This window comes from Plectropomus leopardus, chromosome 11 (assembly GCF_008729295.1).
Source record: "Plectropomus leopardus isolate mb chromosome 11, YSFRI_Pleo_2.0, whole genome shotgun sequence".
Lineage (NCBI taxonomy): Eukaryota > Metazoa > Chordata > Actinopteri > Perciformes > Serranidae > Plectropomus > Plectropomus leopardus.
In genome coordinates, this window is record NC_056473.1 from 14,471,452 (window position 1) to 14,496,358 (window position 24,907).

The 24,907-nt window shown below is 37.0% G+C and overlaps 4 protein-coding genes across 7 annotated transcripts; 1 reads left to right on the forward strand and 3 right to left on the reverse strand.

The window, feature by feature from the left end:
- Positions 1–1,780: 1,780 nt before the first annotated feature.
- Positions 1,781–10,303, reverse strand: samm50 (SAMM50 sorting and assembly machinery component). Of its 2 annotated transcripts, none has more exons than XM_042496587.1 (15): positions 10,173–10,303; positions 7,855–7,965; positions 7,448–7,549; positions 7,219–7,306; positions 6,987–7,093; positions 6,071–6,201; positions 5,659–5,746; positions 5,090–5,218; positions 4,728–4,799; positions 3,957–4,043; positions 3,556–3,626; positions 2,902–2,969; positions 2,663–2,818; positions 2,387–2,528; positions 1,781–1,962 (listed from the first exon to the last, which is right to left on the reverse strand). In XM_042496587.1, exons 1-15 carry the CDS (start codon positions 10,191–10,193, stop codon positions 1,917–1,919), a joined length of 1,419 nt encoding a protein of 472 aa, XP_042352521.1. In that variant the 5' UTR covers positions 10,194–10,303; the 3' UTR covers positions 1,781–1,916. The 2 variants fall into 2 exon arrangements, with proteins under 2 accessions (XP_042352521.1, XP_042352522.1); XM_042496588.1 differs by having other exon boundaries at positions 2,663–2,809; positions 10,173–10,302.
- A 3-nt stretch (positions 10,304–10,306) lies between these two features.
- Positions 10,307–13,325, reverse strand: si:dkey-42p14.3 (EF-hand calcium-binding domain-containing protein 10). 2 transcript variants are annotated; one of them, XM_042496589.1, is made up of 5 exons: positions 12,828–13,325; positions 11,758–11,922; positions 11,358–11,448; positions 11,215–11,246; positions 10,307–10,366 (listed from the first exon to the last, which is right to left on the reverse strand). In XM_042496589.1, exons 1-5 carry the CDS (start codon positions 12,976–12,978, stop codon positions 10,353–10,355), a joined length of 453 nt encoding a protein of 150 aa, XP_042352523.1. In that variant the 5' UTR covers positions 12,979–13,325; the 3' UTR covers positions 10,307–10,352. The 2 variants fall into 2 exon arrangements, with proteins under 2 accessions (XP_042352523.1, XP_042352524.1); XM_042496590.1 differs by lacking the exon at positions 10,307–10,366 and having other exon boundaries at positions 11,201–11,246.
- Positions 13,326–13,722: 397 nt separating this feature from the next.
- Positions 13,723–15,864, reverse strand: c11h12orf73 (chromosome 11 C12orf73 homolog). Its single transcript, XM_042496592.1, has 3 exons — positions 15,766–15,864; positions 15,128–15,254; positions 13,723–14,546 (listed from the first exon to the last, which is right to left on the reverse strand). Exons 2-3 carry the CDS (start codon positions 15,233–15,235, stop codon positions 14,427–14,429), a joined length of 228 nt encoding a protein of 75 aa, XP_042352526.1. The 5' UTR covers positions 15,236–15,254; positions 15,766–15,864; the 3' UTR covers positions 13,723–14,426.
- Positions 15,865–17,440: 1,576 nt separating this feature from the next.
- On the forward strand, positions 17,441–23,747 carry LOC121950720 (G/T mismatch-specific thymine DNA glycosylase-like). 2 transcript variants are annotated; one of them, XM_042496804.1, is made up of 9 exons: positions 17,441–17,536; positions 19,330–19,664; positions 19,754–19,953; positions 20,127–20,196; positions 21,057–21,192; positions 21,359–21,441; positions 22,241–22,335; positions 22,422–22,593; positions 22,741–23,746. In XM_042496804.1, the coding sequence occupies exons 1-9, from the start codon at positions 17,526–17,528 to the stop codon at positions 22,845–22,847; spliced, it is 1,209 nt and encodes a 402-aa protein (XP_042352738.1). In that variant the 5' UTR covers positions 17,441–17,525; the 3' UTR covers positions 22,848–23,746. The 2 variants fall into 2 exon arrangements, with proteins under 2 accessions (XP_042352738.1, XP_042352737.1); XM_042496803.1 differs by lacking the exon at positions 17,441–17,536 and adding an exon at positions 17,591–17,840 and having other exon boundaries at positions 22,741–23,747.
- The last annotated feature ends 1,160 nt before the right edge of the window (positions 23,748–24,907 follow it).

Sequence of the window (24,907 nt, forward strand, 5' to 3'; positions counted from 1 at the left end):
TATTTGTTATATTTAAATTATTTGTATTCTACTTTTATGTTAGAGGTTCAAATAACATGTTAACAGATGTATGTCTGTGTACTACCAAGTTAAAGCTAATATCTGTAATTTCTTTCCAAAATGTGAGCAACAAATGCACTTTTTGTAATTGTAAAAAAGAAACTATTGATCACGTGCTTGTAGATTGATTGATTATTTTCTATTCTTTTATTTTGTATATTCAATTTTTTGGTCTAACTTTTTATTTTCCCTGTTTTGTTATGTTTCCATGTTCTAAATAAAATATTCATTCATTCATACTTTTGAGAACATTTCTGAAATGATGTCACACTAACGTAATTTATTATTTCTCATTTTTAAAAATTCCAATGTCTTAGCTGATGAAAAGTTAATATACAAATTTTATATCATAACACTTTTTTGCAAAATATTAAATACATATATTTGGATTATATAAACTATTCTCCTTTTACATTTTTAAGGGATACTTATTATAGAGAAATACTTGACAATTGAAATTTTTGAAATCAATTTTAAATTGGCAAAAACCATTAGATTATTTAGACATTTCAGTTTAATTCAATCTTTTAAGCAGGCCCTAAAGGTTTTTATTTTTGTTAAGTTTCTTTATTTCATCTACATTTTATTTATTGTGCAATTTATTTCTTTTAATTATGAATTATTTGTTATAAAACATTTATTTGAAAATATGTAATGCATGTGTTGAATGTGTCAAAGTTTGAAAAGAAAATGCATGAACGTCACTTGTATTGATAGAATATTAATTAATTAATGTTATTATTGTATTTGTATGTGTTATATTTAAAGTATTCGTATTCTACTTTTTTTTACAGTGCTTCTTACAGACATTTTAATTTTTTTCTAATGAGATGTCAAATGCTTATAGGCTAATTCTCTGAAATGTATAATATGCATTGATTATTCATTTCTGAAATCTTAATCAAGGCAAAAAACAAACAAACAAAAAAGTCATCTACCCAATGTTGGAATGTTAGGTTGACCTTAAAACTCTGTGGGGTTTACTACTTTCTTTTTGTTTTGGATGTATGTATTCAACAAGCATCAGGACCCCACTGACAGACTCTTACCCTAACCCCCTTCATACTGTGGATTTATGCGAATCCACTAGTCATAATTTTGCACATTTTTGCACAAAACTGTTCTACCACTGAAGAAACCGGTGTATTTTTACATATTTCTTATTTTCCACATTTTCTGTTGTTTTTCTATATTATTTTGTGCCTCTTGACTTTTGCAGTATATTCATAATTATGCACCAACTCTGAGACAAATTCCTTTTATACGCAAACCAACTTAGTTTTGGTTGCTGAAACTTGTTTGTTTTTTTAACCTCCAACATCTTTCCATTCAAGCAGTGGAGATTTTTGATGAATAAATAACATTGAAAACTATATTTTCATCTTATGGCAGACTCAGGCTTATGGGCAACAGTCTGTTGATGTATTTGACTTGCTATACTGTATGGTGTGCACAGTAATGTGAGGAAAAAATGTCTGCACGCTACATTATGCTCCCATAAATATTCATCCTAACCACCAAGGTGCCGTCCTGAGCTACATACTCTTCATCAGACAGACATGCTCTTCTCTTGCATTATCTTGTCCAGCACCTGTTTTTTTTTGTCACTTGACTGTGCATGCTTTTGTGAACTTTTTATACACAATGTGACCCTGATTATGAGTTCTGTATTTGACCTCTGAACGGATATGATAAAAACAGAGCTCCACCAAAACAGATAATCAGTGCAAACACTTTTATTGAACTAATAAGTCGCAACAACAATTCTGTACAAGCAATTTCCTTTTCCAATAAAATGTTTCTGACATAAAATGCATGTTGAAACACTAGAAGTTCCAGATCCAAGAAATGTGGTTTCACAGGAATCTGATTCCAGCTCCAAACTGGATGCCATCACATATCCTGCAAGGAACAGAGAGAGTTTGTTGAGATCGATATCACAGTAAACCATGAATCAGATTATTCTAAGTGCATGTTATGGATACTAGACATGGGACGTGTCTCTTGAAAGAATGCTCTTATCACGTGAATGTAATGTTATCATTACTATCTACATGATTGTACACAAAGTGCTTAGCACTGCTTAATACTGACAGTATTTGGTTTGATAAGTCCTTAATTAATTCACACATGTAAACAGACGTGTGAGTTACACTGTGTGAGCTGAGCAATCATTTAAACGTGATTGTTTGATCTATGCTGGTAATTTCTGACTTAATTCTTCATTGCCTGTTTGCGGGTGGGCGGGGGGGGGGGGTCATGATCACCTAGTGTGCCTGAAATGTCTTCAGAGTAAATCATCCCACGTAAAAGCAGCCAGCCCTACCTGTCTCCACTCTGGACTCCCATGGGAATGCAGTAATTCAGCTCCAGCCTGGCAATGTTCCCCAAACGCAGCACAATGCCCAGTCCATATGACCAGCGGATGCATTCTGCCAGTTTCTTCAAATGTGCTTGTGGCCCCTCACCTAAGAAAAAAGGCACAGAACCTCAGTCAGACAGAAAACAATGGTAAAATACTACATCAACAGTTTGAGCTCTTCAGTCGTATAGGTCAGGCGGTCCATAAAACATTGCACTTGCTCTGTGTCCAACTACTCACCATAGTTGAGGTTACAAAGGTTTCCGGCATTCAGGAAGAAGTGCGTTCTGAAGAGGTCGCCAAAGCCCCCCCTGCCTGGTCTGAAGGGTAGAGGGGTGTAGAGGTGGAGGCCTCCGGCCCAGTAGCCCTCTCCTCCCAGGTAGTCACCTGCCATACCAATAATTCAAGCACAAAACTTTTCAAATAACCATCAAACTTCAGTCTGGTTACTAAGAAACGGAGCCACTGTTATGTCTCACCTTCACTCTGTGGGCCCATACTGTACATACTGAATCCCCTGATACTGGTGGGGCCACCTAGATAGAACCTGAGAGGCCGACAAAGAGACACAAAACATACAGTGTGTAATACAGCTGTGAGCTGTCGGGGATTACAGAAAGAACCCTAAAGTTAATTAGGTTTTAAATATAATTTACCGTAGGTTGCACAACTGCAGCAATTTGTGTAAAAAAACTGTACTTAACTCAGTCAAATCTGAACACACATACGTGATACAAATATTTTTAGATTCAATGTGACTTACACTTTTAAGTGACATACAACATGGTATATAATATCTCAATTTCAAATAAATTCACTGAGACATTGTAGAAAAAAGACACTCTTTATAAGTACAGAACTTATAAAGAGTGTCTTGTGTGTCCTGTGAAACACAAAGTCTCAAAGTTATTTCAGTATCAAAGTAACGCAGTGATAGTTGTCTGGATAACCATGGGTACACTGCAAACAGGAACTACTAAAAATTAATTCATACTTTTGATTGTGCCAATTTGCCTAAATGTAAACAAATTTAAGTGAAAAAGGGTTAAAACTGTCTTGAGTATCAAGACTTCAACGCCCCCGGCCCTGTGGATAATGGTAATAGGATGGTGCATTGTTTTGTATTTCTGTACCTGTCTGCTATGCTTGTTGGCTTGTCACCGATGGGTAGGAGCAAACCGCCCCACAATGAGGCAGAGAGGACCTGGAGCAGAAAGTCAAAGGGTTGCAAGAGCTTGAGTCATGCACAAAAAGGCATAAACATTAAAATAACCAAAGAAGTATGTTATGTTTTTGTTTTTTGACATAAATGTATGCCCAGATAACAAAGGACCACTTCAAGTTTTCAGAAATTAATCTGCTAGTCATTTAGTTAATTTTTTTTTTTTGCTAATAGACTATTCCCACAAAAAGCCCTGGGTATATTTCTGAATTTTTTTCTAGGACCTTGTGCTTTGGCCCAGTAAAAGTGTTTGAAGTTAAACTGCGTTGTTTCAGGCCTCAGGATAAAATAATGTAAAATGTAGAATCTCACTGAGTCCCAGAAGAGTGTTTTGTTGAGCTGGATCTCAAAGTCCTCCTTCAGGAAACTGGCGTCTCCCCCAGTGTAACCAGCAAGTTCCTAGACAACCACAACAAAAAACATCAACCTGGTGTACGAGGCAAGTCATATTGTTTTAACACATTATTGAAAAAGCTCTGGCTTAAAGGTTAACTTCTGTATGTTTTCAGTATGGACTCTATTTCCCAATGTTTTTGTGACTAATGGGAGTAACAGTTTTTGAAAGTGGTCCAGTATTGAGCGGGCTGCACTGGTGAATAAGGCTGCAGTGTAACCACACGGCACCGTCAGTTTACGTCAGTAGTTTTGGCACTGATAGGCTCAGATTATTATTATTATTAAGTGTCTGACAACATTATGGAAAGGATCCATACTACGACTAATGAGTTTAGTGATGCCGATTTTTGGGCCATTTCTGCTTTAACAAAAAAGGATCTTACTCTTTAACAAATTCGGACCTTTGCAGGGATCTTTGCATAATGTTGTCAGACCCCAATGTGAGACTGTCAGTAGCAAAAGCAAAAAAAAGCACTTTCTTGACCAATGTTATGTGAGGGTGCAAAAATGACTTAAGTGGTAACATTGCAGCCTGTTTTACCTCTGCCAGCTGCAGCCCTCTTGCTCAATACTGGAATAATTTCAAAAACTGCTGTTCCTATTAGTCGCTTGGACACAAAAACATGTGGGATATAGGCGCCATGTTGAAAAAATACCTAAGTTACCTTCTAATGTTTGACAACAGACCTGATGGATCTTCAACAGGCCACCTTTCCTGGGAAGGATGGAGGAGTTTCTGGTATCAATGATCATCGAATGCTGAAAAACAGAATGTCACTGTTCACACCTACTTCTAAATGCTAGTTTATTACGACAGCGTCTTCTTGGATATTTAGTCCTATCCCACTTTTTAAACATACATCAAATACACCATTTGTCCCCCACACAGTGTTTTTGGAATGAGGTGTGCGGAAAACCCCCCGAAAACTCTAACATAAGCACAGAATAACAGCTCTGCCGTTAAGTCTCTTACAACAGATTATATGAAAGTCCTCAGTTATTTTCAAAGCCCACAATAAAATTTTCAATGTAAAGTAAGAGAAAATTACCGAAAGAGACGACTTGAGGGAATGGCCGCTCTCCTCTCGGACGGCAAACGAAGCAGTGCGAGCCAGACAGCCGAGCTCTCTCCACACTCCCTCCCACTTCAGGGTTTGGCTGGTCTTCCACAGAGGAAACTGTGGGAGGTAAATTAGTAATAGACACCAGTTTATTATTCTTGTTAAGACAGATCTCATGCAGTAAATGAGCATGCATTGTTTGAAACAAAGCATATGTTGTTTTCTCAAAACATAGGAAAAATAATGGCTCAGCAAAAGGCTTCTTATTTGTAGGCCTATTTTATTATCCTTTAATAAATGGTAAGAAAATATTAGCAATCCATGTTTTTAAAGCAGAAATCTCCAGCCCAGGACTGGACTTTATTGTCCCTTACAAACCGTTTGATGTTTCTTATGGTGAATTTTTATGGATATTTTGTCATTCATGTTTCAATACAACCTAAATGTGTTAATTCACTTCATGCATGTGCAAGGAGGCACAACAACAACATTCTTTGACTGAAAAAAAACACAAATTGTGAGAAAAAAAGGGTTAATGAATAGAAAAACATATTTACGCTAAGTTCTCCAGAGATGCCTCGATCTGTCTCCCTCAGTGAACTCCATGGAAACTGACCTGTTACCTTGTACATGTTTAGTGTGATACTGAAAATGAAAAAAAGGAAAGAATAAATGGCAATACCCCACTCAGATTCCTTTGAATTCCCAAATATATGCATATATAGAAACTGAATTGATTGATCAGGCATATACTGCCTCAATGTTGGACCAAAATCTAAAGTTCAAGTACCAGGAGAGTCACCACATCTGCCTGATGACCAATGCTAATGACAGCAGTAAGATGAACTGCAGAACTTATAGCAAAACAATAAGACTTCCTGCAGACACAGTAGACAAACATGAACACTGTGCATCAAGGTGTGAGACCCAAAAACGCTGACATTATATATGAAACTGTTCATGTCTTACTTTCGTTCAAAGTTTCCTGGTTGCGGTTTGAAGAAGGACAGGCCATAGGATGTCTCTTTGGTGCCGTAGGAGAACTGAAAAGTCATTTTCTCTGCCCGACCGAATACATTGGGTAACTTCAGACCCAGTACCTGAAATGAAAGCAGGTGAGATGATCAGAGTTTCCATTCTGTATTTAGAGACAGCCAAACTGAACTTTTAACTCAATCTGTCTGAAAAAATGAATGCGTGGAAAAACACATCAAACCAGTGCTTCAAAAGAAAGCACTCATTGGAAATGATCTGTATAGGAAAAAATGGTAAAGTGTCTTTAACTCAGTATGCCAGTGCATAATACAGCATCACCAAGGAGCTTGTTCAGCAAAAAAAGTGACAGTGGTAGATCCCCCGCAACCCCCGACAGACAACCGAACTAAGCACCTAATGTCCCAAAATCCAAGAAATGTCCTAAAATCGTAGCAACATGCTAAAATCTTAGGAATGTCCTGAAATCCTATAAATGTCCTAAAATCTCAAAAATGTCCTCAAAATCTAGAAATGTCCTAAAACCCTAAAAATGCCCTCAGAAAGTTGCGTATCCCTGCTGTAGTAGTTGTTGGTTTGCATATTTAGCCTGTATTGTTATGATATTCTACAGATAGACAACTTATTAAGTATGTCCAGTATATGTAAGTTTTTATATACATACATACATACATACATACACACACATACACACACACATTATATACATTATATACATATATTCATACTGTACATTTACCGCTATCACCTACCTGCTATGCCTGAATAACTTGCTGTTGTAATACAAGAATTTCTCAATTTGGAAACAATGAAGTATGTGTATTTATGTATTTATGGTTGGATTGCTCCCTATCAGAGAGTAGACAGTGGTGTGAGCTATCATGACGCTTACCATGCTTCCTTCATTGTTTCCAACCATGGTGTTGTAGCTGCCTGTCAGCCGTCTCAGCTCAGTGACTTCAAACGTCACGTCGAGGCCGTTAGGAAGAGCATCCTCACCTGAAGAGAAGATTAGACAAACAAAATATTGACACTCAGAACAACATGTCAGATAATGAATGTACATCCCAATTTCACAAAGTGCCTGATGTGTAATCATAAAGCCATGCAGTGATTGACAGTACCTCGTGAGGTATCAATAACAACTTCAACTTTTCTGAAGATACCGAGACGCAGCAGCTTCTGTCGGGCTTCATGGGACTTTCGCATCACCTGCAGAACAGATTACACCAGGTGTTGATGCCATTAACAGTTACTCGCATGCATAAATCTGTACAAACAGAATGAGAGGTTCCATTTCTATTCATAAATCAAACAAGCATTCATTACGCAGCTGTATTAACATGCACCTACATCAATCAAATTCTTCGCCTGGAAAACTTCTGCGATTTCATAAGTCAACAGGTCCTCCTTTGTTCTTCCCAGCCCATCTATGTGGACTCGTTGAACTACAACCTGAAAAACAGAAGAGACAGACAGCATGAGGAACACTAAAAACAGCCAAAAAACAGTATATTGACTGACAAACTCTGAGCCAAATGAATTGAAATGACTGAGTCCAGTTTTATTGTTTTAATAATCTCATTTACAGAAATAATCTTTTTTTTTTTTAAAGTGGCTATTTCATACTGAATTGTGGTGTGGATATGAACACAGGAATAACTTATTCTTATTCGCCAAAGCGCAGATATAGTGTGGAGACAGGTCTGGTAATGTGAGAGTCCTAGTGTGTGACTGTGGTGTAACAAAACAAATCTTACATCCTTGTTTTCAAGAACTTCTTGCTTCGGCTCGCGATCAATCTCTGGAGCTTCGATGTCGTCTGGCTGAACTCCTAGCTCTGGCCCTTGCATGGGCAGAGGGTCCAGGCTCTGCAACACAAAACACGACGAAAAATAGTTACAATCACAATCAAGAGTTAATAATATGTTTTAAACAAGTGTGATGGATGAATTTAAATAAGCAAATGAGAGACTATAAGATCTTAATGGCTGTATATACCTTTAAGGAAACTGGGGTTATGCTCTTTTTCTGGAAATTTCGGGTGTTCATGAAGAGTTAACCGTCTATATTTACACACATGCTATACATGTTGAGTATTCTTTTGCTGAGTCTTAATCAGTGTGTTTACTCCTGGGACTTAAGTTTTCTCCATAACTGTTAAGTTCCCAGCAGCACAGTAAGGATACAACTAACTATTATTTTTTACTGTCACTTAATGTGCTGATTATTCACTCATTAGATTAATCATTTGGTCTGTAAAATGTTTAACAAATGTCCATCACAGTTTCCTATAGTCCATGACAATATCTGCAAATGTCTTTGTTTACTGTCCAACTACATGACCAAAAAGATCTACCATTTGCAACCAATTAAAAAGAGATAAGCAGGAAATCCTCACAGTGAAGAAGCTGAAACCAGAGAATGACTGATATTTTTTAGTAGAAAAATTACTTAAAATAACTAATAGATAACCAAAATATCTGCTGACTAATTTCCTGTCATCCAAATATTTGCTAACTGTTTTGGATCTTTTTTTTTTAAACAGAAATTATATTTGAGCTGTTAAAATGTGTTCAGTTGGTGACCCGGCTGTGTCAATATCACACATACTGTACATATATATATAACTATTGGGATATTGGTGAGGACATGTGATGAGGAAAATGGAACATGTTACATGGGTTATTGCTTAAATGTGTCCCAAAATCAAAATCAAGTGATTGAAGGAAAAGGACAAGTACAAAACTTTCCATTTCCCCTAAATATTTATGCTGTGATCCATTTGCCTTGGAAGTTGGAGCTGGTAATGACATCACACCCAAGTCGATTACGTTCAGGTTCAACGAGACGTGCCAAGTTGTTGTAAGCAATACTATTCTAAGCCAGGTTAGCCACTGATTGTTAGTAATGCCAGTTGCAAACAACGCATTACGCTGTATTTTGTGCATAAAAACGTTGAACAACATGTCAAAAGACAGAAGTTGGACAGCACTGTGTGTGTATGACTGGTTTAGAAAGACTCAAGTAAGATAGATGTGTTAATTAACAGTATGTTACGACAGCTTTTTGGGGATTTTTTGTTTTGGGCTTTTTACCTTAATTGTGTGGGAAAGCTGAAGTGTGAAAATGGGAGCGAGCAGATTGACATGCAGCAGAGGGCTGCAGGCCAGAGTCAAAGCCAGGGCCACCGTGACGAGGACACGCCCCCACTCTACCAGGTAAGCAACCCACCAGGTACCCCAACTTTACTACAACTTTTTACGACCATTGTTGCAAAGAGCAGTCATATTGGACTTTGAGGTCGGGGTTGATGCACTTCCGCTGACTTTCTAAATTTGAAATCCAATTTCAGAGGGTATTCCAGTTGACACTTCTGACTGGGAATTAGGAAATTCAAACTTCCCAGTACAAGTGGAACGCACCATTGTAACGTGCATTTGTCCCCACGCCCCCCCAATAAAAACATGAAAATAGCACTTATTTTGACAAAATTAAATACATGTACACTTTACATTAATGCAGAGAATTCATGATTCAGGGAATTAGTTAAGAAAATGTCCCCAGAAGGCAGGAAATTAAGTGTTTGATGCTCAGCATTTACTGGGGGAGGACCCCCAAAACCACCAGTTTTACATATGCCCCCCCCAGCCCCAATGCTGAGATGAAACTTACGCCCTTGGACCTCCGTATTGGTAAAACCCTGCTTACAGCTCTGTAAAGAGATGAATGGATAAGAGCAACAAATAAGAACTGGGGTACTTAGTCATAAGCACAAGCTGTTTCCGGCAGCGTGCTGACTGCAGTAGTGAGAGGAGCCACTATAATCTGTCATGACTCCCCTTGCTGTCTTTTTGTGTCTAAAACTAAAGGCACCTTACGTGTTTACATTAAAACTAAATAACCAATAATTAACTGAGTGTGTGGCCACAGAGCTGAAAGCCTGAGCCTTGCTGGACCTTGGTGAATATACAGTATGGCCTTTTCTTGCTGCACAGTCGCCGCTCTGTCTGACAACTAATTGAACACACGGAGAGGTCAAAATCCTAGCTGACACGGTCACCGGACTTTTCCTTACCCTGGCGTGGACGGTGCCCATGCTGAGCTCCGCAGGGTGCTGTCCCCGTGAAAACGGACGAAACTCTGAGTAGAAAAAGACTAACTAATTTAACCTACAAGTAACCGGAGAAAGGCGACGGGGCTCCGTATAAGGAGTCGGCCATGTCACTTCCTGACCACGCCCTCTGCTGCGGCGCGTTCAACACACCAACGCTGCAAAATGTTAAATAAATTTTAAAAAATAAATAAATAAATAAAAAAGGGAAAAGCAGAAAAAAGAAAAGGAATGTAAGATAATAACAATAATAATAATGTATAAAAAAAAAAAAAAAAAAAATTATAAAACCACAATTCTACTAACACTATTTGTGTTTAATGTTTGTGTTTATTTATTTACAAAAACATGAAGTTATTATTATTAGATTTATCACTAATAAATATAACTGACAACAAAAATAACTTCATGTTTTTGTAAATAAATAAACACAAACATTAAAAATTAAACAATTATATTAAATGTTGAACGTCTGTGTCTGAACACTTGTGCTTTTTGATTGGCTTGAGATACAGACCCAGGACCAGATTGGATTGTTAGATGGATTTATTACAACAAACAGTATAGTTTAGGAGAAAAAAGTTATAATTACAAGAGTAATCATATAATTTTTTGTAGACCTATTAAAACCATATACCATAGCCTGTCTCTCGTGTGTGAGACTGAAAGTATTGTTTTATTTCAATATAAGAATAGAAATGGAAAATAATCATTCCGAGTTGGATGTGAAGCTGGGATGTAGACTTAGGAAGCATACTGTCAAATGTACTCAGATATCCTATTCGCTGAGAGTTTTCACTAAACACTTGTATCTCATTACATATTGCACCAGGACACTGTGCCATCTCTTGCAGCAACTTCCAGGTTTTAAAAATTTCCACAGCAATGTAACTTTAACAAATTTGATATTAGTATAACAGTTTAATAACAACAATATAAAATGTACTAATTTTACAAAACACAGTTTCACTTAAGGGAGAAAACATAAACGTTCACAGTTTTTCACCTGTTGCTAAGCATTTCTGCAGGCCTTGCATCCTGTAACAAAATGAGACAAAAAAACGCCTTCATTATAATGGTGCATTTTAAAATCTTAATCTGTGATTAACATCTTTGTCATTCTGTTAAGACTTTACAAGCTGCTCTTACGCCTCTGTTTTGAAAGTCTCAAAGGATATTCTGTCTTCGTTTACACCTTCAGGACATTCATTGATGTCCTTTATGCCCAGTGTGGTCAGAGCTGTGGGGACGGGGAAGGCTCTGTGAGTATTTGTTTTAATCCACAGTGTCATTTTTGCATTTTTCTGTATGAAGGAACAATTAGGCAAGCTAAAAGTACTTACAGGTGACATATGAATAAACAGGCTATTCTATATGAAATATTATTTATATTATCGGTTCTAAGAAAAAAAACCTGAATAAATACCTGACCAATAAGTGCATGAAATGACAATATAAATAACAATTTGTTTAGTCACACTGAAAGTGTATACGGTGTCAGTCTTTGTGCCCAAGAAGGCCTTATTGAGTGTTCATGTCCCATGCTCACCGTGCTTGTATTGTTCAAAAGTGATGTGTCCTTGATTAGCAGGGTCCAGTATCCCAAAGACTGCATCCAGGTTGGTGTCGTTGAACAGATTTGGCCCTGGGACACCACTGTCCCGAGATCTCTTCAGCTGTTCCAGCTGCTCAACAAGAAACTCTCTGGGATTCTCTGAAAAACAGCAGATATCATAATAAACCACTGCTACTGAGATGCGTTTTTTTTTGTTTGTTTCTTTTTTTCCTCTTTTTTTGCTGATATCCGATATGCCTCTATAAAAACAACTCATTTAACCAATAACCAATACCGATATCGATATATCAGTTTTTTGCCCCATCAAATTTGAGAGATCATCAAGTTTTTCTGTCGTGGTGATAACATCTTATTATGCATACTCTTATTGTGATGGCAAACCAGCAGATGGAGACATGATATACAATGCTTTTCTATGTAGGGAATATTAATTTGTTGTGCAAAATAAGAAACATGCTTCAACTAAGGTTGATTTTGCCGAGATACATGCCTTGTGTTTCTAGTAATAGAAACACTTTTTTTTTTCAACACTTTAAGGAAAAGTTTGCAGTAACCAAAATATTATGAGTCAAAACAACATCAACAGAATAAAACCTGGTATGAACGATAAACTAGGAAAACACTGCAATACAAAACAGAGATTTAATTAAATATACTTTCTGGGTATATTCAAGGGATAAATAGCATTGTATTTGCGCTGAGTCAACAGTAACCTCAAACTGTGATACACATTACAGCTAAAGGCAGTCTGCCATATGTAATTGTGTCCTTTAAAAAAATAGAATTTAGGTTATTATAGACAATATCCTTTAACGTTACCGAGGTTAATATGTTGCCTATTACAGTGAAGTAAATTCTGTCCATCTACAAACACGTTAGCAGACAGTGAAAAGTATGCAATCAAGCACAGATACAGTTAAATACGGTAAAATTTATGAAAAGTTACATAACACAACGTAACAATTTTAGGTAGCTGTCAAAAACCTTGCGTCTATCAGCACATGATACTTTGTCTATAACATGAGAGATAAATAAACTCCAACCAGGTCTGTAAAAGAAGAGCATGCTGATCAGATTGTCCATGAGCTCCATAATTTTGTGTTTCTTGAGATAATCTGCCGCGTCTTTCTCCCTTTGCGTCGCCATCTTTCCCACTTCACTTTTGTTTAAACGCGTTGCTATGATACACCACATCCAACGGTTGAGGCGCGTGCGCACACAAAGACGCACATTTGCGCTTGTTTATCCTTGCGAGGTCCATCGCTAACGCCTGGCGATTACAGTGAAACAGATTTCAACCATTTTTACAATTATTTACACTTATGAAGAATAAATTTGTGAACTATTTTTTCACCTGATTAGGCGTATACCAGTACTTCTCCACCTTTATAGACCCCTAAATTGATACTCAATAGGTTATCCTACAGACCCCTACTTGATGAGGTTTTGTTTTAAGGACCTCAATCTGAAAAGATTTTGGTTTTAAGATAAAATTGAGATCTTAATTCCATCTCTGTCAACTGTAGTTAAAGAGATAAAGGACTGCTTGTTATTTATGAGAGGGGAGCGGGTGGTGAAAAAGGGGGACGCATGCCAATATTTTTTTAAACAGATAGGGAAAGAGCATACAGTTTTAACTGGCTGTATTTTGTATTTATTTTAACACTAATTTTTAAATTGAACATGCCCACATGATAATAAAATTGCCAAAATTACACTTTTTATCATAGCCAGAAACTGTAAAAACAGAAATATTGTTGCATTTTCAAATTTCCAATGGTCCTTGAACACATTTTGTAGGACAAACTCTTTCAGCAGAAAGAAAAATACTATGCATAACCCCTGGTTGTCCCCAGACGTCCTGGTTGAGTACCACTACTACATGTAAAATAAAAAAATAAAATAAATAAATACAGAAAAATGTCCATCACAAGATCCTAAAGCCAAAAGTCACATCTTTATGTTGTGAGTTTTGTCTAACCAACAGTCAGAACCCAAAATTTACATTTGATTAACTTACAATGATGAAATAGAGAGAGAAGCATCATTTCTTTCCATTTTAGAGTCTGGAAACAATGTTTGGCATTTATGATTAATAAATTACTTTAAACAATCGATTATCACATATAAGTTTTTTTGCATTTTCCATACAGATGACTAACATTTAACACAAAGTAATGACAAAAATTTAATTTAATATTTTTTATTTCTAACACATTTTATCTGCTATGGGAGAAACAATCAAAAGATGTACTTTTGAAAAGAACAAAAATGACTTCCTGTTTTCAGCAGTTATGGTGCATTCATGTCCTCTTACTGTCACACATATTTCATCACTCGATTAAAAAATGCAAACACATTCCAAAAAGGATGATGACACAAAGATAGAAATGGCTGTATAAATCAAACAATCTTGTTTTAGATAAGATCCTTATTTCAAGCAGCCAGACGCCAGCAGCGTGGCATTTTGTTCCACTCCTATTTGCGCCATTAGAAGAAAACACCACACACAGAAAATATCCACCTGCGGATGAAGCACTTACTTTATTCGCCGGCACGTGGCAACTTCTAACTGTTGGCAATAAATTGGACATAGTCGGTTTGATTGAGTGTCCATCATAAAGAGGATGTATAATTCCTCATCAGTCCACCTTTTGTTCTGTTTTCAGTTGCTGTAACGCAGCAGTAGCTTCTTCTCTGATTTTGTAGCCCCGCAGCTCTGTCTTCAGCTCCCCTGGCTTTGGTGGGATCTCTGGTATACTCTGAAAGAAAACAACAGCAATCGCTGTTAAACTGGTAATAACTGGTCAGTTAGTTTTCAGCAGTCTTAACAAAATCTGACAACAAAAAACTGTGAATGATATAAAACATCAATTGTAAAATCTAGCTTTGTGTCACCAGAGTTTTGGAGCAGATAGTGACACAGTAGAGCCAGATAAATTACAGCTCATAAATTTAAAGAAAAAAAAGTATATGAATATTTAGTTTTATACACTTATATATATATGTAGTATATGTAGTATATGGCCATAAGCCCATCTTTGAATAGTACGCATAGTGGGAATTACAGGATAATACTTACACAAAGAAGAATACTTCAGCTATACACTAACCCATACTACACTATAAGTAATAGCAGTACTGACAGCCAGTTGTATGTGATTTCCTTGTGCAAGATTTTCTGTATTCTCCAAACTTTTCAAAAACAAACAAAACAAAAGATACATCATAATAGTTTCAATGCATTCCAGCACTTTGCGAACTTGTTAATGGTTTAGTCTAAAGATCATCTTCAGGAAATACAGACGGGCCACTAGGAGGGAAGATTAATTTAGCCCCTCACCAGATCAGGTAGGTAGTACATGTGGACTGCCTGTGCTCCTGCAAACATGGCCAGTATACTGGCACTTAACATCCTCAGGTACCGAGGCCAAGACACACCGGCCGGCATCTTCTCAAACTTCCTCAACCTGATTAAAAAAAAAGAGGGAAACATTAGTAGACAAATCAAACCTATACGCCATAAAGAAGCATGCCATTGTTGTCTGCTCTCATATCAATTTGGTCCCAGTGAATGATGTAAATTCCAATTTTATAATCAATAAAAAAATACTGTTGTCTGTTACATTGTCTGTTAAGGTGGTAAATGACAGGGCTGAGCATTAAATAATGACACAGAATGGTTAATAACACTGAATACTGGGACTCCGTGTAGCTTCTATGGATATAGAAGATTTTTAAAGCTAAGTAAATTTTAATTTTTTACTACAAGTATATATATATATATATATATATATACACACATCATACATGGACTGTGTATACTTTCTGAGCACCTGCGCAGTATAGACAGTGATAGGAAAGCTAACAGTGTTATTTAGCCTTGATGTAAACTACTTGGGCTAACATTTTACAAAATAGAAAACAGCGACAGAGCAGCATACATAAACTGACATAAAAGTGACGCCACTAAGACCTTACCTTGTTTATTTTACTGTAAATTAAATAAAAGACTGCAATGTTAAGCAAATTTTCACCATCTTAAGTCCTGTCATTGGGGTACACAGGTCATGCTGTTTAGCTAACACACGGAGATCGTCTTACAGCGTACGAGCTCTCACTCTGATTTTATTCAACAGCCAACGTCGCTAGGCACATACTATGTATTTAATAGTTTTTTAACTTACATTGCTATACTAACACATTCGGGAAGTTTTAAAAAGTAAATAATATTATTTATGACATGGATAGTTCAGATATGGATTCTTTAGTATTTGAGTGTTGTTGATTTTTTAACTAAAGAGTGACACGCTTTACCAAAATATATTATCTTTGGCTGCTACGTTCGTCTACGGTGTGAATTCGTGCTGGTGCTTCCACGCAAACCGTGTTTCCTGCCATCTAGTGGTGTTTGTATGAACTTATACAGTCTGTGTGCAATTTATCATACTCCTGTTGCTATTTTGTAATGTTTAAATCAATAAATAATCTCTCATGGAGTAATACTCAACTTCTCATAGGGTGCCAGGTCCCTCCTAAACCATTCTCTAATGCACAATAAAAAAAACAAGGTGACTCACACTGGGAGCTGTTTTGTACTTAGGTTGGCTAGACATACAGTGGCAGGGTGCATGAAACAGCATAAAACAGAGTTTGCTCATCAAAAAGTGCCAGTGAAGGATCCCCGCGCCCTAAACAAGCCCCTTATGTTCTAAAATCTTAGAAACGTCCTAAAATCACAGTAACATCCTAAAATCCTAGAAATTCCCTAAAATCCCAGAAATGTCATAAAATCTTAGAAATGTCCAAAAATCTCAGAAACATCCTTAAGTCCTAGAAAAGTGTTAAAATCATACAAATATCATAAATTCATAGAAATGTCCTAAAATCCTAGAAATGTCCTAGACTCCTAATGTGCTAAAATCCTAGAAATGTGCAAAAAATCCCAGAAATGTCCTAAAATCTTAGAAAACATCCTAAAATCCTAGAAACATGCTAAAATCCTAGAAATGTAAAAAAAAAAAAAAATCTTAGAAATGTCCTTAAATCCTAAACATGCTGAAATCCTAGAAATATCCTAAATCCTTGAAATGTCCCACAACCCCAGAAATGTGTTTAAATCATAGAAACATCACAAAATTAAAGAAACATCCTACTTTCCAAGAAATGTGGTAAAAATCCAAGAAATGTGTAAAAATCCCAGAAATTTCCTAGAATCCTAGAAACGTCTTCAAGTGCTAAAAATATCCTAAAACCCTAGAAACGTCTTAAAATCCCAAACATGCTAAAATCCCAGAAACTTGTTGAAATCCTAGAAATGTCCTTAAACCATAGAAACGTCATAAAATCCTAGAAATGTCATAAATCGTAGAAACATGTATGGGGCTCCTGCGACTGGCCTACGGGCTCCTGTTATTTTGCAAAGGTGGCCCCCAAGCAAAGCAAGTTGAATATCCCTGCTCTGCTGTTTAACTTGGTAATAGTTTATGGTTGTAATTATATAGTTGTGAATGACTAAACATCCTGATTGATCATATTAGTCAGACTGGTTTTATTTTATTTTATTTTGTATACGCAGTCTATGGTCTGACCTGCAGCGGTGCAGTGCACCTCCCAACCGATGGGTGGCGATAAAACTTCACTTAACCTTCGCAAAAGGAAGTGTTGAGTGTTTAAATGCTCTTTGTTTTGGGAGGATTCCCAGCCCCCTCTTCTTCTTATTTGAAAACTAAAGAACAAAAATGTATGACAGGTATGTTAGTTTGCTCCTACACCTTCATGTTTCGTTGATATAGATGTATCTTGCGGTGCACAGACAGCTGTAGGACGGCGTAATGTTGTTGGCTTACTGTTAGCTAAAGCTTCCATGTTCCTGTAGCAGCGTCCATCTGTCTTCTTTGTGCCAGCAGTATGTGCTGCAGCTCACATTTACTCACTGTGTGCTGATGCTTTTGGCAGCAGAATGAATGTTAATTTATTCAAATAAGTCAACAGTTAAAGATGGAAGAAAACCAGTATACATCATTGACGGTTCCTACGGATTATTTTCAGCAGTGGTGAGTTGGTGCTGGTGGTGGTGGCAGGTCATGGGAAACTTCTCATGTTATCTCCCTGACGTCTTCATTTTCATGCATGAGAGGGAGAAAAAATAAGTAACATTTGACACACGACTTCATACATACCTGTATACTCTATATTTAGGCTTGAATCAAGTGATAGCAATCACCATTGCACTATTGTCTTACTGTCTACAAGTATCATTGTGTTTCTTGTTTGTTTTTTTTAATATATACAGATATTTATTTTTAATGTATATTTATATCCGTAGATAGTAGTCAATGTTTACCTTTTGCAGCTTTGTTGTCCTTGTTTTTTTAGCTGTTACGTTTATTTCTGTGCATGTACAATGAGAGTAACAAACACATTTGGACAATAAATCTGATTCAGATAGTGTAATTCATAAGGATAATAACTGGGGTTGGGGGGGGTTGATACAGCATAGAATCGAGATACTGTGTGTGGCATTATCTATCGATATACAGACAGCAAGAATCATTTGTTGTTTATCTTGATGCTTTATTGATATTATAAATACAAATTTAACTTTTGGTAGCGAACAAGAATGACAAAAAATAGTTTGCTTTTTCAGTCCACCAGATACATTTAGCTGCAATAAAAATGCTAAAAATTAGAAACTTTAATTGTCCTTTCAGGAGATAATTTAGCCTCTGTTGATTCCCATCCCTATAATAACCACGTTATAACGTGGTCCTTTTAATGGGAAGATGACTAATATCTTGAATCGGAATTACCCTGAGATATAGTTCAGAGATTAAAAAAAACCAACAACATGTAATTATCCAGCAAATGTAATCGACAGTTAATTTTAAAATTTGATGATATTGCATTTTGTGAAGTCTGTAGCCAATTTGACCAATTTAGAAGGCTTTTTTGTTAATGTAAAGTTGCAGTGTGTAGGATTTAGTGGCATCAAGCGGTAAAGTTTGCAGATTGCAACCAGCTGAAATTTTTCAAAGAAAGTACGTCTCTTACCCAGCCTAAGAAACTCTTCACGTGTTTGACCTCTAGTGAAATTCATGTTAATCACAATGATTTTGCAAGTCCTATCAATTGTTTGTAAATCTTAATTCCATTCTAGGCAGCCTTACCTGAGCGCACAACAGAACCGGTGTTAAAGATCACCTGTTTGTGATGAGTGAGTGTTCGAGGTTATATGCTCAAACAGAACTAACCTAACAGCTGCAATAAAGCAAGAACAAATGATGTTCAGAGCTCAACTTACTCTACACTGAATGAAACACAGACAAATACAAACAGGTGTACATCAACGCATGTGTGTTTGTAAGTACTGTGTTTTGTGAGTTTGCCTCACCCACTTCTTCACGCACCCCATTGAGCACTAGACATAACTTGTCTTTTCTTGCTGTCTGGATCCTGTTTTGTTTTTTCTCTTTTCTTTTCCTTTTCTTTATTCTTCTTCTTTCTCCTCCTCTCTTCTTCTCTCACGCACCTTCTCTTTTCAAGGTACCAGTCCAGCCAGCAGCACCCCGAGGCGCAGTATGTGATGCCACATCACAACATGGGCTATTACACAGAAGGTCCCAGAGATGAGCCCGTCATGGCCGAACTGTCTGTCCACAGGGAACCACCAGTTAGCCAGGAACCTTTTTACCAAAACTACAACCCTCCAGCCCAGAATCACTATCAGGAGCTGACCTACCAGCCAAATGTCAGGGAGCAGCAGCAGCAGCAGCAGCAGCATCATCCTGCACACCTGCACAACCTTCAGCCTCAACATACAATACAGCAGCAGGAGCCGAGTGTTCAGCACCAACCTCAGCCTGCTGGTCCACCCCAGGGTACAGAGTTATTGTTTAAAGTTATTCTCCCTCACACACTACACAAGTTTGATGTCATATGTACAACATGTCTCTCCTCTCTGTCCTAGTTGTTACGCCAGTTAAGAAGAAGAGAGGACGGCCTCCGAAGCAGCAGACCGAGGAGGGCAAGATGCAGGAGGAGGAGAATGAGATTGAGGCAGCCAAAAAGGCCAAGAGGGCTCTCAACCGCTTCAACGGCATGTCGGTGGCTGAGGTTATGGCCAAAACCCTACCAGACGTCATTACCTACAACCTCGACATTTTGATAGTGAGTTATTTTCTGGAGAGCTTTTAGGAATTTCTCTATATCTGTTCATTTGAATAAGTTGTGAATTGGTGCCAGTTGTACAAAAAAAAGATGTGTGTATGCTGAAAGGTTTCAGGCAGAAAAACAAATTTTCAGGTCTGCTGCCATGGTGACGCCTTCATGTTTCTCCTCAGATTGGAATTAACCCAGGACTATTGTCAGCCTTCAAAGGACACCATTACCCAAACCCAGGAAACCATTTCTGTATGTTGAATTTTAATTTCATTACTGACTACAGGGAATACACGCCAGCTTTCACTTTTAACTGCCGCCACACTGTTGGACCCACAGTGGCTCTGCAATTACAAACACGCCATGCTGCTCAGATTTGTTTAAACTAATGTCAAATGCAAAAAGAGATTACAAATCATCCAGAGATACTAACATGAGGATGTAACTTTTAATCTGATGTGTGAGACAGTTGTACCATGCTGAGAAATGTTCTTTTTAATATATAGCTTTTTATGGGGCCTGTAAGGGAAAATATCAACATTTAAGGGATTAATAGAAAATCTATGAATGCCATTTTCAAATGTTTCATCAGTGGGGGTTTTCAAAATAAGAAGTTGCTGAAAGTTCACAATGATTTGGTTTTAGCTCCTCAAAATTATTTGTTTTCACACTTTGTAAAGTACAGTAGACACGCGACTGATTTTTTTAAAAAACATGTATTTTAGTCTTTAATTCCCCTTTTTGTGTACTGTTTATTGTTATCCTGTAAAGGCAAGAAACATATTTAATGGTGGTTCTTTCGTTCACTTTAGCGGTCTAGGTCTAGCACCAGCACATCAAATTCCTTTTTCTTTTTTTTTTCTTTTTTTTTCTTTTTTTTACTGTGCGACCACAACTGTCATCTTTATCATCAGCTCACTAAACTATGATGGAAAACAAACCTGCTTATTGTCCAGCTGTGTGCTCTTACACAGTCTTTTAGATTCAGTGCATCTACAACTGAAAATGTCCTAAACCTAAATAACTAATCTGGGTCCAGTGTTTTGAAATGTATTTTTTGTGTCTTGATAGCCATTCGATTGATTCATTTCCAACTCCTAATTTCTATCCAGGGAAATGCCTGTTTCTTTCTGGTCTAACTAACGAGCAGCTCAACTACATGCACGACCAGAGTCTGCCGGAGAAATATAGCATCGGCTTCACCAACATGGTAGAGAGGACCACACCAGGCAGCAAGGACCTCTCCAGGTGAATAAACTGCTTCTGTACAGAACTATTCAGGGTTAGTGTAACAGTAGACTAGGACTGAATTCTGAGGTCTACAAAGTGAGGTCCATCTGCTTAAAAAACAATTTCAATGTGTCCCTTGAAAAACCATTAATAATATTTTTCTGCTTGTATCTTTTTGTCCCAGTAAGGAGATTCGTGAAGGAGGTCGACAGTTACTTGACAAGCTGCAGAAATACAAACCATTAATAGCAGCTTTTAATGGAAAAGGTAAAAGTATTAAAACACTTAAACTACTTAAATTTAAAGGAAAAGTTCACCCTTAAATCCAAAATATATAATTTTTCTCTGACCTGTACTGCTATTTATCAGATTGCTAAGGTGTGAGTCGCCAAGTGTTAGGAGATATCCGCTCCAGAGATGTCAGCTTTCTCACCAGTATAATAGAACTAGATGACACTGGGTTTGTGGCACTCAAAATGTCAAAAGAATATATTTGAAAGTCTCTACAGCAATATCTCTTTCCAGAAATCATGACCTGGTTGTGAGGTTTGTTTTCTTTCTACTGAACTAAACCAAGCATCTTATCATTGTGCTGAAGAAAGCATGTGTGCAGGCTGAGGTAGCTCAGTGGTGTGAGGTGAACTAGCAGTAGATGCACACTTCCCTCTGCACAATGGTGTAGTTTGCAGGTTTAGCTCTGTTAAAAAAAAAAAAAAAAAAAAAAGTTCCTACATAAAAGCGCCCACAACAAGGTCTGTGGATTATCTTGATTAACCAGGTCATGATTTCTGGAAATAGACACTGATGTTGAGGTGAACACTACAAACCAAGTGCCATCTAGTTCAAGAGACAGCAGACATCACTGCGGCTGGTAACAGTTTCAACAACTCACACCAAAAAAATCTATACTGTTATGTAGAACTTCATGTACGATGAAAATTATGTATTTTTGATTTTGAGATGAACTATCCATTTAAGACTTTAGATGGCTCATTTATAAATCCATTTAGGTAGGCTTAACAGTTCAGGTTTAACAGTGTATTGACACTGACGTTAATTTTGGCAGGTATTTATGAAATCTTCTGCAAAGAAACCTTTGGTGTGAAGGCAAAGAATCTCGACTTCGGTCTGCAGCCCTACAAAATCCCTGAAACTGACACGGTGTGTTAAGACAGTCCCTGAATTACTCTTTAAACATACTCATCAATACAAACTACAATCCTTAAAGCATATTTCCTTTCACCTAGGTGTGCTATTTGATGCCATCATCAAGCCCTCGCTGTGCCCAGTTTCCCCGTGCACAGGATAAGGTACATTTCTACATCAAGCTGAAGGAATTGCGTGACCAGATGAAAGGCCTGGCACCCACTCTCGAGATAGAAGAGACGAAGTACTCGTTTGATCTGCAACTAGCTAAAGGTAAACAGTACAGCTCCCTTTAAATGTACAGTAGGGCTGAAACATCAGGATTTCAGTTCGTAAGTGTCCTGCATCTTTGTCATTTCAGCTGACATATTTATGTCTTAGATGAAGATCTAACTCCTTGTTGTTGCATTTGTTCTGCAGAGGATGCAAAGAGGATGGCAATCAAGGAAGAGCAGGTGGATCCAGAGTATGAAAGCTGTAGTGGGCTGCATGATGATGCAAGGCAAAGCAGCAACTTCTCCAACTAAAAGGAACTGAGGAGAGGAGAAAAAACAGGCCTCTCTGCTGTAGCTCACAGGTAGAGTAGTTATATGTCGCTCTACTTATATTTAGTTGAAACAAGATGGAATCAGACTTCTGTAACTGTAAATGAATGACTCCAAACCACTGTGACTTATTACCTCTAAAGAAACTTCTGTTGATTTTTATACAACATGAAGTGAACCAATAACCCAAACCATAGATTTGTCAACAAAATTAGGGCCCAAAGATACTGACAATACATCCTGTGTAACTGAATAACCTTTGTTTGTTTGCAAGAAAACTCCACAGGGCACATTTTTAAGTTTACATAATTTGCAGTAAATAACAGAAAATGCCTAAAATGTTGCCACGGTCCTTTGAAATGTCTCGTGGGTGGTTTCTAGAAATGAAATAAATTGCTCATCTACTATCCATGCATTGGTTAATTTCCCCTGCAAGCAGAACAATCTGTCTCTTTGGTTTGTATTGTGCTACCTTACAGAAATGGGCGTTATAGGTCAGTCAGCTGACAACATGATACGGAACCACTGCAGCTGGAGAGGTTCGCTCAACAGATTTCAGCTGTAGTAGTAGCATCATGCATCACTGGGGGTGAGACACCCTCTGATGACACCACAAGAGGAGTCTTGAAGTTTCCCGACTCCTCATTTTGTGACGCACAATGGAGAAAGTGCCCACTATGTTTACGTTTTCTAACTCTCAAGCAGACTGTGCATGTTTTGGTGTTATTTTTTAAATCACTATTTATTGCATTTTGTATAGTACGTGTGTCCAGTGACTTATTTTTGTATTTTTAAAAGAATGACATTTTATGATTTATCAGCTGTATAAATGGATAATTGTACTCTGGAATTTCTAATCTTTAATTACAGAGTTATTAAATCTCTTCTAAAACTGGCTTATTTATTGTCTGATTGTTTGAAGCATTTGTGTGAAGTTATAATATGTAACTTATTACATAAGGAGACTTACATGAGCCATCAGAGTGCATTTTTTAATGCGTCTTCATGAGTAGAAAGTTGGATTTTTAAAGCTCCATGACAAAAGCAGAAAGATTGTTTATATTTTGACGATTCACTTGCTTATTGATGTGTTCTGTCTCCCAGCCGTGTATTAAATTAAATACATTGATACACAGTATAAATTTAGCATATAGGTGCAGACAAATGGCTACATCTAAAAAGCTAGAAAGAAAAGCTGGCATTAAATCTCAATGACACATGGATTATTTATAGTTACAACAGGGCAACTACTTTGTTTAGTACAACTGTAAAGGATAGATCCACTACTTTTGAACCCAGGCTGCATTAATAAAGAACTTGTATTTATTTGATGTAATTGTGCATTGCACAAAATTACTTTGCGCTGGACAGTACTATGTGGACATTATCAAGCCTTTTTAAGCAGGCCGTGTAAGTCTCAAAGATGGGAAATTCTGAAAGAAAATCAATTTAAAATCTAAACGATATAAAAAGGAATCTCAGTCTTGCAAGATATGTAATATTTTCTGCTGTAAAAATTTTAAAACAAAAAACGCTAATGATGTCTTATCAGGTTTCATTTATTAATTATCTGTTTGTACCATGGGTGAAGTCACTAAAGAAGAAATACAAATCAATACAATCATCTCCCTAAAACATTCAGGCTGTAAGATGGCAGTAAAGTGTTTAAAGTCTGAACCTAAAGCCATAACAGGAACTATATTATTATTAACATATTTATTATGATTAATCCTGTACCTATATTTATGTCTACGGTATATATTACGTCATAGTAGTTGGAGTCATATATATATTTTTTCCCTATTTTTTTATATTTTTTTTTCACAATTTGCCATACTACAAACTCACCAAGCTGCAAACGTCACAGAAACGTCACAGACTTCATCAGCCAATAGAAAACAAGTCTCGTGGAGTTTAAAAGTCGATCAGCTCATACCAATGTTAAAATAGGTAGGTACCGTTTTGTTGGTTTTAGATTTTATCGTGACGTTTAAAGTGGACACATTATATTTAACTAGATTTGTTTGGTAAGACATTATAAT